The sequence below is a fragment of the Trachymyrmex septentrionalis genome, unplaced genomic scaffold (genome assembly GCF_001594115.1).
Source record: "Trachymyrmex septentrionalis isolate Tsep2-gDNA-1 unplaced genomic scaffold, Tsep1.0 scaffold83, whole genome shotgun sequence".
NCBI classification, from domain to species: Eukaryota; Metazoa; Arthropoda; class Insecta; order Hymenoptera; family Formicidae; genus Trachymyrmex; species Trachymyrmex septentrionalis.
The window spans coordinates 3,272,315-3,286,573 of NW_017306018.1; the positions used below are offsets into that span (position 1 = coordinate 3,272,315).

Below are 14,259 nucleotides of genomic sequence, written 5' to 3' on the forward strand. Positions count from 1 at the left end.
ATATTACTCGAGATAAAATATTCGAGAGGGATATTTAAACGCGTTCATCATTTCTCATGGTATTCGTGTCTACTACGAATTTTTGGCAAGTTCTTCTCTTCTGATTTATTCTAGATTTTAAAATTTGTTTAGTTTCTGTTATTTCGGATTTCGGATTTACTACTAATTAATTCATGTGCCTAACAGCACAGACCTCCAGGGGACGTCCTTTAAACATCCTAAGGACATTTCCAGGATGTTTCCTGGATAAAGTGTGTGCTAAGGGTCGTACATAAGGGTTTAATTTCTGTTCTTTCCGATACTGCTAATCCATGTGTCATGCAGATAGTAGTCTGATCTCTGGAAAAACTGTAATATATTTATAAAAACTGTAAGACATTCAGCTTGCAGCACGAAATATTACAGCATCATTGCAACAATATTATTTTGAAAGATTGCAATATTTTACAATATTGTATAATATTTCCAATAAATCATTAAAATTCTAATATTACAGCAATATTGCAGCATTAAAATAATATTATTGCGCACTGTATTGCTGCAATGTTGACGTTAATATTTCGTGCTATAGGGGTTGGAATTTAAAAAAAGTCACAGTATTCATTAGCTGATTGTTTGATCATTCCAATGTTGAAAACTAAAAAAAATGGTAATACTAACTTTGTTAAAATATTTCTAAGATTAATTATAATCTTATATAGATGATAAAATAACCTATATATAACGATATGCTCTCTTTAACTAGAGAGTGTTACAAAAGTATACAAAATATTTATATAAACAATACATTCGTATCAAAAAAGTAACACAAACAAGAGTTATAAAACATTCGAGAATTTAAATCAATAAAAAAAAAACACATTTATATAGTTTAACAAATAGCACTTTAATCTCGTGAATATTTACACAAAAAATTGTCTCATTGCATCCGTGTAGAAAGGCCAGATAATCACGTCATGAATAGATTCGATCAAGAGAAAAATATATATTGTTTAATGTCAACCGCGCGAATCGAGAGTTCGCAGAGCTATTATATATTTAACTATCCTATGTGCGTATCACGATCCGCTATAAATAAATATTACATTTTATATTCTTACGTATTCACGCATTCTTTACTCGCACATGTCATACCGTATTGCCGGACTCTATTTGATAGTATTAATATGAATAAGGAGCTTCCAAACAATATAGACAACGTTTACCACATTAGCAAATGTCATACACACATGACATATTTCTAATTATCTATATTGAATGTAGGCCAATATTTAGCGAATGTGTGCAAAGTTGACGTATATATCATTAGTCGTATCGTTTGGAGGCACCTTAATTCTTGTATGTACAAAAGTTTATAACTGGCAAGTTGAACATATTTAATTATATACATGCGAAACTATACGATCAAAAAATACCGAGAAAATATTGCTTTGTAATTAAATTATTACAAATTAATAAAAAAAATTCGACAAAAAATATGCGCACGACAAAAAAAATCGATAACTCTCTCCTTTATTTTATTTAACTGTAAATTAAATTATAAATAAAGCTACATTTGTTCGCGTCCAAGATGCCTTCCTCCAAGATGCTCTAATATGCTCCTATAGTTCTTGGTCACTTTAACGAGCGCGTTGGAGTGAGTAGACCTATGGTAGGAGCACGTTGGAGCATTCGACGTGAACAAACCTGCTGTGTGAAAGCCAGAAAGATGTGCGCATAAATTTCTCTTTTTTTTTTTTTAGTATAAATTAATGTTCGTTAGTCCGACGTACGCCTCGTTGTTCATAAATCTTTACACGTTAAAATTTAATATTTACAGATTCATCGTAAATACGTGCTCTAGGAATATCGCGAAAAGGAAAAACACGAAGTCCGAAAGGAAAATGCCGAACTGATGACAAATCCGAATACAACGCATACATGTTAAGCCATTACGGTTATGGTCTATCATTCTTATTGTTAATTGTAGTAAATTAATCGCGCCTTATCTAACGCAGCCTAGGCCGATTTACACCTTTGGTAAAAGACAACGAGACTTGTGATCACACGGCAGTTACGGTTGTGCTTAACAAATCCGAACTGCGCGAATTATTATAAATTAGTGAGTTATGAATATTTAAAATCAGCTTATACATGTCACGGTGATTACTAGATTGACAATTTTATAACAAACAATCAGTAGGAATAAAGACTATGTGTACAAAAAACGCTGTAAAAAACTTACTTCGAGCTCTTTTCGATATTAAAATATTTATAATATGACTAGCGCACGTTTAGTAAGATCAAAGCTCATGTAATAGTAATTAATGACTTGAACGTAAATTCATTCATGTTAAGTACAAGCTCGGAAAAAGCTCGGTATGTAGAAATCAATACATTAATTAATAAATTTATTGATTTTCTACGACGCATTTTTTTGCGCGTTTCTAAAAACTTGTCTAAAAATACAGATGAACACAAAATCAACTTACAAAGTCGCCACGATTGTACAAACATTATACGATTCGCGCACTATGTACAAATACATCTCTCAAACTCCTAACAATCACTCTAGTGCCATTGAGAAGCTGCTATTCATTCTGCATAACCGCACAAAAATATTATTTCCACGTTTCTCAATCTGAGACATTCATTATTTCTATATGTCACACTTGCTATGGCGAAAGAAAGAAAATTATCTAAATAAATAAATGAAGTTTAAATAAAAACGGGGCGAGTATTCTCTTTGCGATACGTACATCAAAATACTATTTTAACACGATCCCTGGCACTTGGTATTCACGTTGCTAATACAAGATGTGCAAGATGTATCGATTTACACATTCGACTATTCTTTCCCTTTTCCTTATTACTAAAATATCCCGGCTTACGTTACAATACAGAGAAAATATCGCTTGGTCTCGCTTTGTACTTTAATAAGTGATAGACAATATACACTTATATTGGTGTTTCTCTTGATAGGATTCTAAAAATTATTCGTCCCGGAGCTTCGAACGCCTTGAAACGACAGGCGCTACTGGTCCAAATCATCTTTGCATTGATGAGATCTATATGCAACGACATACGAGAAAGAGCGATACGATCCTTGCGTAAAAAGTTACGTCTAGCATAACCGCATTTCTAGGCCCTTAGATCAACAAAGACTCCTTCGTAAGTAAAATGATAATTGTTTACAGTATTTTACAATTAATTACTTAAAAATAAATCGTAAATATGCATATTTTTTCTTGCAGTAGAAGCCTTATGTTAAATATATATTTCTATGTAACAAAAAATTACGAGCAATGGTTATTAAATTTTTATTTATATACTTTTTTCCGCGATTGGTTCACTGTGGATTCATTGAGATTCTGTATATATGTAGTGTATTGCGATCATGGCAGAACAGTCAATAAATTATACGTGTGATTATGAGAAAAATATCGAACATATATACTCGTTGCTAATTTAACAAATTTTTTGACAAAAAATTGACTGCATATCGTAGATAAATTATTTTCTATTTGTAAATTTGATAAAATTATGACGAAATTTTATGTACTAATTTACTGAAGTCTGGTTTTACGCTATATAGCAAGAAAATTTATGCTCACAATGCAAATTTTCCAACTTCGTTGTAAAGTGTTGGCAACATATATGCTATAATACTCATTTAAATCTCGTAGCAACACTATTACGTTAAAACAGCAAGTATTTGACAAAATAATCACAAGCTTGAACAGAACGAAAAGTCGTCAACACATAAACGATAATAAAAATAAAGTAAGATTCTTCAGAAATGTAGCTTTCATTAACTTCCATTTCTGTAGGCTCATTATATCGTGGACGGCATTGTACTAAACTGACGGTATTGTACTAAACTGACATGTTGCAGCAGAAATAGGGGATAAATGTGTGCGAGGTTCTATAAAATAAAATATTAGCAGATAAATTTCTTTCTCAATTAATAAATACTGAATAAGCAGATAATAATGCCTTCGAATGGAATCATTGATATCTTACCTATATTTACAATGCGATTATTTAGAGTTTGTACACCTCATCTGTCGTTGCAACTTTCGATTATTTTGCCTTTTATGCACATTTTTATCACACTGTCTGTCAGTATTATAAATTAATTGCTAAGAATGTGAATGGCCGCCACCATCATCGCCACCCGTATCTTCAGCTTGACGTATATCAACTGTATCATCTTGCTTATCCGTATTACGACTGAAACATTCAATTTGTCCAATATACATTGTTATATATGCATAACATAATTTACGCAAAGTCACAAAAGCAGCAAATACTCTAAAATAATACTCACTCTGCATGAATGTCAATTTCGGTTTGTTCTTGGACACGAGCTTGTTCTTGGACACAAATTTGTTCTTGGACACGAATTTGTTCTTGGACACGAATTTGTTCTTGGACACAATTTTGTTCTTGGACAGGAGGTGATTTTGTTTTGTCTGTTTGACAATTATTGGCCCGTTTACTCTTCCTGTTAATAACTTCCTCTTTACTATTCGATTCTTGCATCAAATACGTTTCCAATATTTCGACCATTGCTTTCAGGCAATTAACAAACAACTCAGCATTCTCAGGCGTACAATTAGACTGTAAACGTATTATTAATTACGTTAAGGAAAATTAAGACTAGCTCCTCAAATCCGGTAATAATCCTTCGTATTAAAACTAAATAACAAAAAAAAAAACAAATTAAATGCTAGAATTCAGAACTTACATTTGTATAAAGGCCTGCGAATCTCCAAAGACCCCGAAATCCGCAACTTTGCAAATGATGTTGCAAATGATGTTGATTTGAGTCTTCACAGGCAATCATATTTTGAATAATCGTTTGTACTGCACTTAATATTACTTGATCTTGACAAGAAGACAATACACTGTTGATTTTCGCGTCAAGCAAGTTATATCTGCAGAGAGGTATTCGGCAAGTTGTAAATATTTGAAAATAGACTAATTTCTTTTCTATCTATCTGAGAAAACTTACACGACTGGGAAAACTTTCGGAAAAACTATAGTTGCTTCCGCTAAATACTCATAAAGAATCCGCGTTTCATTTTCGCTAGTGGAATATTTTACTAGCGTGGCCAGCATAGTTAGCACCAAAGTCTGTGTTGAAAAATCTGTTAACACTTCCGGATCGAGCAAAACGTTATTTTCGTTGCTTAAACTCACTCTCGCACTCCGATCTCTCTGTAGCGAAAAAAAAATATAAATACGTTAGTATTTTTAGTTTTCTCATTATGTCGACTCACGATAATTATTAAGAAGATATTATAGTCGCAAGAAGACATTTTCATGTTTCCCAACATGAATAGTTAAACACAACTGCATCTCAAACTGCATTTGAAAAAAGGGAAAAAAATATATAAATTGTTACTAAACTAATGACAAAAAACAAAAATACCTGTTGTTCTGTGTTGTCCGTCGACTTGTCGTCCTTTGCGCTCGGCACGCTCAAAGATCGCTGCGATTTAAATAAAAGCCGGCCAGTCTTGTTAGTGACAAGTTGCATGGTGTTTTATATAATCCAGACAGGCACAGGCAGGCGCGGGCACACACCAAGAGAGTAAACAGAGATGCACGGAAGAATAAAATGATGTTATATGCGCAACAAGTCTACTAATATTAACTGGGAGTCGGATAAAGAAGTATAGCAGAACGATAGAAAAACCATCACGCGAAATCAATTTTCGTTCAATTCGTGCTTAAAAGCTGAGGTTTTGTTTTTTTGTTTTTTTTTTTTTTCATATGCGTCAAGAAACTCGAAAATAAAACATAATTGAAAAGTTCTATATCAAGAAGATAAATAAAATAGGATACATACTCAAAATATATAAATTTTCAGATAGATAAATACAAATCTATATGAATGTAGATACGTTTTACTGTAATTTTATAGATAACACACATACACACACACAAATTTTTAAGCAGTAGGTTTTTTGACGAACAGATATTTCTTGGCAAAAGTGAAAGATTTTTATCAAACAATTCATAAAAATACGATAAGCGAAGCTACTAATAGTAATAGAAGCAAGATAATTTATCGCGCAAATTACGCATATGAATATTTATTTTATGAGGAGAATAGTTCATATTTTGTACGAATAAGCTTTGAATAATTTTACTTCGTGCGAGCATCGATTTTCTTAAGATCATGCAGTGCATTGTTTCAAAGTAACCTCATGCTCTCTGTATGCTCGAGAGTGATTTCTCTTTAACTTGCTAAGTAAGAAATTGTGTGTGCGAGAATGGTGCTACATTTTGATATATTCTACATAAACAATTTAAAAAAAAAAATAAAATTTTCGAGGACGCAAAGAAGTTTGTATTCCTACAATATTTCCAACAAACAAGTTAACTACGCGCGTTGCTACAATTATCGCTGTAGCTTACAAAAGAGAAATTCTTGAACAACATACGCGCGCGATCGTATAATTACATAATTTATACCTGTGCTGATTGTTTTTGTTGTTTTGCTTGAGTAAGTGCTGATTGATCCAGTAAATCCCAAGTTTTCTGCCTTCTACTTGTTGGATTAGAAGCTCCAGGCATTTCCTGGTAGGTATACAATAATCTCATATATTATATTTTATATATGCTATATTACAACAAATAGATAAAAGATAGTCACCGTATTGCGCGACGGTAAAGTGTCAAGTACGTCTGAACTGCCTGATGAATCGTGCAAACTTTTGTCAAGGGAATGTCGGATATGACACCTGCTACGGACCTCTTCTGACACGGCCACTAGCGCTGCGGAATAAAATTTGAATAGATTTTTTTTTAAATCTTGATTTAAATATTAAGCTTTCGATCTCTCAAATCAAACATACCAGTTAAGTAAGGGACACTTTCAGGCGTTACTTCGAACTTATCCTTTTTGGAGGGTTTAGCTATGATTGCCAGTAACATGGTTAATACTCTGACCGTCCTGGTGACTGTAGTTGGTGTAGGATGCCTGTAGCCTTTCAGGAGATGACCAACCAGCGCGAAATGAAAGTTAGACTTAAAGGACAAACCCACGGTGTCATCCAATAGTTTAAATTGACATTCTAAAGGTTCACGCGTTGACATCATTACGTGTTCTAATGTCTAGAAAGATAGTGATAGTTTATTCTTTATTGTTCTGCATATCGAGATATGATTAAAAAATTAATCAAAATTCGAGAAGAAATTTCTGCAGACCTTCTCGTCGAAAGTGCCTTGAGAATCAAGTGTATGCAAATTTTGCTCTAGAAGAGCTAGACCGGATGCGTATAACGACGTTTCGTCTAACTCTAGAATGGATGTGGCAATCCAGAATAAATACCTATGTATTGGGGATTCCTTAACAGAAAACGATAAAACAGATTTGATATAAAAATGTGAATATAAAAAAAGAACGAGCTCCGAGACGCTCTAAACGTGAAAGGAACTTACAGGTCTCAGAAGAGGTTGCAATCGTGTTAAGCACATAATAATAGCCTCTATAAGATTAATATCGTTAAAACTTTCGAGCGCCTTCATCAATGTCTTCAGTAATTGTTTCATATCTTGATCCGTTATACTTTTGCTGATACAACCAAAAACGATGAGAGCCCTTGGCTGCAAAGCTGGATTTAAGCAGAAAGCGAAGTTCCTCGCTAACGAAGTCCACGTTTTTAACCAATCGCATTTCGGAATATCCCGCATGCAAGCCTCTATAATCTCCAAAAGAGCGTCGGTTATGACTTCCAAACTGGTTAAATGAAATTTCTCCTTGTCCTGCGTTCCGTGCGAGCTTCTTTGATCGCTACTGAGCCACTTTTCATTCACGGGTTTATTGCTGAAGTTTGAATGTTTGTAAAAGGCTGTGCCAGAAGCAGATTTCACCTTGCTGATGCCGAACAGTAGGTAAAACTTGGGCAATGAGAACTCGTCTAAGCTCATCCGTAGTATCCTATGTGTATCTTCGGAAAAAGCAGGCGAAGTGCATGTGCATAATGAATGAATACTGTTGACCACTAAACCATGAATGGAAGCTCGCATAGTCAAATTACCAGAATATATGAGCATCGTCACCGTATGAAAGATATATGGCAAATGTTTCCCTACATCCAGACAGTTATTAAAGGATAACATCAACAGATATCTCGCTAGGATCGCTATGTCGCTCCACATTATATGCTGCTCTAACGCTGTCGTCGGCGACATGCACGTTTTCTCCACTATTCGACATATCTTATTAATCACTTTCTTGGCGACCAGTTCCACGTTACCGGACGCTAGAGCAACAGCAGTGTCAGCCATAATCTCGGCCATCGGCGAACCTAAACCGTATCGTGCGCTACGTTGAAGAAAAGTATCGAGAACACCGTCTATCAGTTCCGACAATGTGCCGATTGTGTTCCAGATCTTAGCCTGTATACTCGGATACATTTCAATCTCCTGAACGGTCAACGTAATCAAATCCTCCAGAATATCTATAACCTGTTTCTGCCGCTTGCTTTCGTCGTGGGGTTTGTAAAATCGCACGAGGTTGCTGAGCCACGGCGTCATATATTCCAGGCATAAATGTTTCAGTTCAATGGTCGATTCCCTGAAGCCTTGTATGCATTCTTTGAGAAACTCGAGCGTGAGATGCGGATCGTTCGCTGCCAAAGTCTCACTTAAGCGCTTGATAAATATGGTGTTATTCGATGGTATGCAAATACCGGACGTCTCCAACAATTGACCCTCTATTTTCAAGCCAAACGTTGCTGTGAGGGCGCATAAATGATTGTATGCAGCAGTTCGAAGATTAGGATCAGAACTGCCGAGATTTAGTAAAGCCATGTTCAATAGAGTACCAGGCACATCTTTAGGCCTAATTTTCGAGTGAACGGACTTGTTGGAGTTCGGATTCGATAAAGTCCAGCGACTTCTAATGTGAGCTATATTCTGAACGATACTGTTGCAATCACTATGAGCGAAAGTCAGAGGTCCTGCTTCGTTGGAAATGCTTAGCACAAATGAATTGTCATCCACTAAGCAAACTTCTTCTATCTCGGACGCATAATAGACATCATTTAAAAGAATGGATTGCGATAACACTTTAGATCTATCTGTATGCGTTATCTGTAGTGTCGTTGGTCCGATCTTCACGGACACCTTCATTTCTTTATGAGATAGTTTCAAGACGCCGGTGAAAACTTTCAAATCTTCATCCAGAGATAACGTTGCTCCAGGTAATTTTTGTTGCTCGACATCGATCACGTCGTTTAATTTTCCTTGGCCATCGATGAAAATAATTTTTCGATTACCTTTCAATGGTGCCAGGATACTATCATGATACTTTGTGTATTCACGTACCCAGTTATTACAATTATAAATATATACCGCATGAAGATTTTCATAAGCTGCCGCAGGTAGAACGTAAAACCATTTTTGTAAAAATTCTGTCCTAAACCGATTATCTGAACACGTGTGAGTAAGATCGACGACTAGATCATATGGAGAATGATAAAAAGGTTTTAAAGTTAGAATGACGTGATAGATCAGTAGATCGCCATTCGTTTCGCCAAGTCTGAAGAAAAAAAAAAACAAAGTTTAAATGATAAATTCTTTACTATTGTATACTACCTTGTATACTACCTTGACCGTTATTTTATATCTTATAACGATTTGCGCTTACTTGAATCGTCGTGAAATGTAGTAAAATACTGGATAGCCTTGTTTGCTGGTGCCTGCTTGATAAAAAATATTCATGCTTTGGATACTTTTAAATTCTTCTCTCTCGTGCATATTATATTTCATCATGATCTCTTCAAAATTAGTGGACGACATGTCTTTATTCGCCCATCGTGACATGCGAACGTAAGTAGTAGAAAAAAGCGAGCTAAAATTCAAACATGGAATCAATTCGCAATTTATATTAGCCACCACGATGATGACGATAATTAAAGTGAAAGTAAGTAGCTTCAGAACTCACTGGGAATCCACCGGTTTATGCTCGGGTGGCCCAAGATACGCTAATAACGTAGCCATTTTGTCAAATGGTCTCCTTCCAACAGCTTTATGATCTCTACTACTACTAAGATAATCTCCAATCTTTTCTTGATGATTCCACAATAACCTGTGCAACGCCAATACATTGGCATCCGAAACGAATGACATAGGATGACTGGTTTGATCAATTGTTTCACAATCCGATGCTATCTGTATGATAAATCGTCGACCAATCTCAAAATGCGTTCTTAAGAAATTGTTAAAAGGCAACATATGCTGCTCCTTGCTAAACTCTACATGATTTGCAATGTTCTGCAATATCTTTGACATAAGCATTAGGCCTCGTTTAATTTCATGCGGTACTGGTTTATTTATGATACCAGACTCTTGGGGTGAGACAATTGCAGGATTAATGAAACGCAGAAATATCACCGTTCCTACGGCTACAATGTTACTTTGCGGAGATTGCGGAAATCTCTTGCACAATACTTGATACAGGCAGTGACACATAGAGCGTAACTGCGGAGGAAACCTGAAAAGAAATTTTGAATTTGAGCGTTATGTGATGACTCTTTAATTGTAAGTCGTAATAATGATTATACTTACATATCTGCCGATGATACGATAGCATTGAACACTTTTTGTGTCAACATAATTAAGTTTTCACCGTTTTGTTCAATATTTTCGCTAGAATCAATCCTTGCGCTGTCTACTTCAAAATGAATTGTTGAGTTATCCAGTAAAGGTGTAATGAGAGGCTCGAGTAAGCCTTGCAAGTAGCTAGTGCCATAAATTTTAAAGCAGAAGGACATGATCTTACTTCCCAGAGTATTACCGCGAAAAAGAGTCTGTATACAATCAGTTAGCTCGACTTCTCGGTAGAGCATGTTCCATAATAATGGTGATAACAAATGTTTTGCGTCAAATAGTGTCACAAAGACACGCGCCAACTCATCCATTTGATTCGTCGTCACTACATTAGCCAGTGCCATGGCGATGGGCAATTCGCCTTTATCACTGATCATTGTAACAAGTTGAACTAACTGTTCGTATCTGTCCGCTAGCACAGTTTCGGCAAGAGTATCAAATTCCGTGCCTTGCTGAAGAATTTTAGTCAACACTTCCATAAATGCGGCTCGCGTCTGCAGATCTGTGTTGTAACCCAAATCTAAGTAAGAAAAAAGTTAAAGTTTAATGATAAAATCATTAATTTGATAGTTATGAATAACTGAAAAATTGGTAAAATTGAAAATTGAAAAATAAGTAAAAAAGTAAAATAATAAATAAAATTAAAAGCAGCAGACTTTTCTTTAAAACTTAGACTTATATAATCCAGAAAACTTTTGAATTAAAACCATGTAAACTGATTTATTACGTACGTATGGAGTGCCTCAAGCCACTGTCTATATTCGCACTAAGAAGATTACTCATAGCTTGAATAGCAGTGTTGCGCAAAATGGCTACTTTATTAGTCGTTAAAGTAAGCCGAAGCACAACATCTTTGTCTTCTAATGTTGATGATGGACCGTTACAATAGTTCATTAATTTCATAAACAGCGTAAAATATTTCGAAAAAAGTTCAGATTTTGCTTCCATCAAATCAACACGATCAGAATCTTCAGGCTGTAGAGGCAGTTCACGTAATAATGCTCCTACTGCTTCCATGCTAGCTTGATCCAAATCTCTACAGAAAATTAAAGGTTAAACAGATTTGATGGTCATAACTTTTTTTTTTCAACATAGAAATTAGACGTATATGAAGTAAAAATAAAATATTTACGTAGCATAAGTTAGGATATCGTTGGCAGTTGTAGAAGAATGAGGATGTGTACACATTACCCACTCAGTTAAATATTCAACTAGTTTGTTACGAAATTTCAACTCCTGTCTAAATGCAAGATCGTCCCGTCTTTTCATCATAGCTTCAACTAGCTGACATAATTTGGTTTTAATTAAAATCGAGTGCACCGTCTTGTCCAAGTGCCTGACGTATTTAACGATTGCCAACATCATGCCTTCGATGCTAATCACTCCAAGATATTTCGATGATTGATCCGTCGTTGAATCCAAAATATTTTTCATTATAAATATAGTGTGCTCAATAAATTGTGTGTTTAAATCCGAAACCACTACATGACCATGTGGGTCGAAGAATTTCTCAACAAAATTTTTTATCTGATCGAATAATATTGGATATAGAGCAGGACTCATCTCGTATGCGACCAACTCCTTTACATGTTTCTGTATTTGATTGCCAAGTTTCTCATTGTTGCAAATTAATAATCGTAGTAAGTTAAATACGAATTGTGTCACTGGACAACATTGTGCTTCTTGATTAAAATTTGATGAACCCGAGACAGAATCCTGTTGCTTTATCAAACCCTTTTTATGTTCCGGATTAAAAGGGAATACACCATACGGTGGTTTATTAGGTGAACAACGTTGTAAACATACACCGCCCAAAGCGCAAAGAAACCCCGTCATGTTCGCCCACTCGTTAATTTGTTCTTCCATTTCGTGTTCTGAATTTTGGTGCGCCGCTCTCCGTTTTACATTGCCGCGACAAAACGGCTCTACCTGTACATCCTCAGTCTTGCTTTTAGGATAATTGGACAACTGCCGTGAAATCGCTTCCCAATTTCTAAATGTTTCTTCCCAAGCCTAGAAATATGAACGTAAAATCTGTCAATTAAGAAAAAAACTATGTTTGTGATATTTAAATATACAATTTATATTATATACAATTTATATTATATTGTTTTACATGTATATGTAGAGATAGATTTCATATATTACACATAAATACGAAAAATAAATATATATTAATGTACGTACTGGTTGTACACCATTTACGCAATGTTCTATCTTTCTTAATAAAGATAATATTTTCTTTTGTAATGTGGCACGCCCTGAAATAAAAAAAAAACGTTAAAATGTTGCATCAATACAATTTCTTTATTTAACAATTAATTTATTAGAGAAACAACAAAAATAGAAAAATAATGAACAAAATTGGAGACAAAGACTCACCGTTATTATATTCCTGATAATATAGTCTAGTCTCCCCGTGGGCTATTATCATAACAACATCTTTAATATTCTACTACAGATGAATAAAACTATTTCATTAATATTAAAGTAGAAAAATCGATTCAAAGATTCACAAGTGAATCATTGAAAAACATTTCTCTCCATCTGTTTTGAGTATTCTCATAAAATCTCGTTAGAAAAATAAAACTCACCAGAGATCAATACCGTTGAAGCTTGCGCCAATTCTAAATACAGCTGATAATTGGGAAGCAAACAGGTCACTGCTACTCCATCGTTGCCACAAAGAATTTCAGCTTCTTGGCATAATTGTGCAAAACAAGACATGGATACCAAAACAGCTTCCATGTCTATGCTCCATAAATACATCAAACACATGACCTGAACACGTTAGAAGTTTCGCAAATTAATTCTAATTGGGCATATTTTGCAATAATTAAAAGTCTCCTCAAGTACCTCAAGTTTAACATGTGCTTGTTTATTAATCACAACGTGGCTCTCCACATTCGCGTAATCTTTGCATCGAGTAAGGAAAGCATTCCTGCAACTCAGTATCTCGTGAAGCCATTTGAGTATAGTTGTGTAATTGAAAATTTGATGTTGAATCAATTTCTGAGAGATTGAGAAGACGACTTGCGAACTGGCGTCCCAGAAAGTATCAAGCGGTGCTTCTGGATTCCACGCTTTGATCTTATCTGGATGGTGTAGCACTAACAAAGCCTCCATCGCTTCATGAGCGATATCTGGCATTGTGGGCTGATGGACTAATGAGACAAGTCCATTAATCAGCTCCAAAGTGGACTTTTGTATTTCATGACCAGCTGTGCCACAATTCTGTAAAGTGTTAAATTAATATAAGAGCCATAGGTATCTTATTTAGTCTATATGTATTTTATATCTCAACTGTTGATATACTACGTATATGCATAAGTTTTTTTAACTATTAATTAAATATACATGAGTAGCAAATGTTATATTTATATTTTTCATCCTACTGTAGAGACACTTGTATATGAGACGATCGTCTCATATTAATTTATTAATAAAGAACGTACATGCAACATTAACATAGGATCCACGCGAATGAGTCGCACCAACACCAACAACAAATTTTTGGAATTGGCCATCTCCTCTTTAGACTTGAGAGAAAAATTGTGAATCATGCGCAACGGCGTATTATTACAATTCTGCGTTTTATTCAGAGTATCAGTAAACATATTCCTGAGGTCTGTGCCATATGAATATATAAGA

General features: G+C 34.9%; 1 protein-coding gene across 1 annotated transcript in view; it reads right to left on the bottom strand.

Moving 5' to 3' along the window:
* Positions 1-3,815: 3,815 nt before the first annotated feature.
* LOC108755049 (neurofibromin) overlaps positions 3,816-14,259 on the bottom strand; it is a 15,574-nt gene continuing 5,130 nt past the window's right edge. Inside the window, exons 6-26 of the mRNA XM_018497786.1 lie at positions 14,064-14,202; positions 13,465-13,842; positions 13,203-13,389; positions 12,991-13,032; positions 12,796-12,869; positions 11,741-12,621; positions 11,340-11,644; positions 10,567-11,128; positions 9,944-10,492; positions 9,647-9,850; positions 7,435-9,538; positions 7,201-7,341; positions 6,849-7,107; positions 6,647-6,768; positions 6,466-6,570; positions 5,417-5,503; positions 4,997-5,202; positions 4,730-4,919; positions 4,310-4,602; positions 4,003-4,212; positions 3,816-3,904 (exon numbers count right to left, since the gene is read on the bottom strand). Coding sequence (XP_018353288.1) covers positions 4,122-4,212; positions 4,310-4,602; positions 4,730-4,919; positions 4,997-5,202; positions 5,417-5,503; positions 6,466-6,570; positions 6,647-6,768; positions 6,849-7,107; positions 7,201-7,341; positions 7,435-9,538; positions 9,647-9,850; positions 9,944-10,492; positions 10,567-11,128; positions 11,340-11,644; positions 11,741-12,621; positions 12,796-12,869; positions 12,991-13,032; positions 13,203-13,389; positions 13,465-13,842; positions 14,064-14,202 — 6,919 coding nt within the window. The 3' untranslated portion in view covers positions 3,816-3,904; positions 4,003-4,121. The remainder of the gene's footprint in view (positions 3,905-4,002; positions 4,213-4,309; positions 4,603-4,729; positions 4,920-4,996; positions 5,203-5,416; positions 5,504-6,465; positions 6,571-6,646; positions 6,769-6,848; positions 7,108-7,200; positions 7,342-7,434; positions 9,539-9,646; positions 9,851-9,943; positions 10,493-10,566; positions 11,129-11,339; positions 11,645-11,740; positions 12,622-12,795; positions 12,870-12,990; positions 13,033-13,202; positions 13,390-13,464; positions 13,843-14,063; positions 14,203-14,259) is intronic.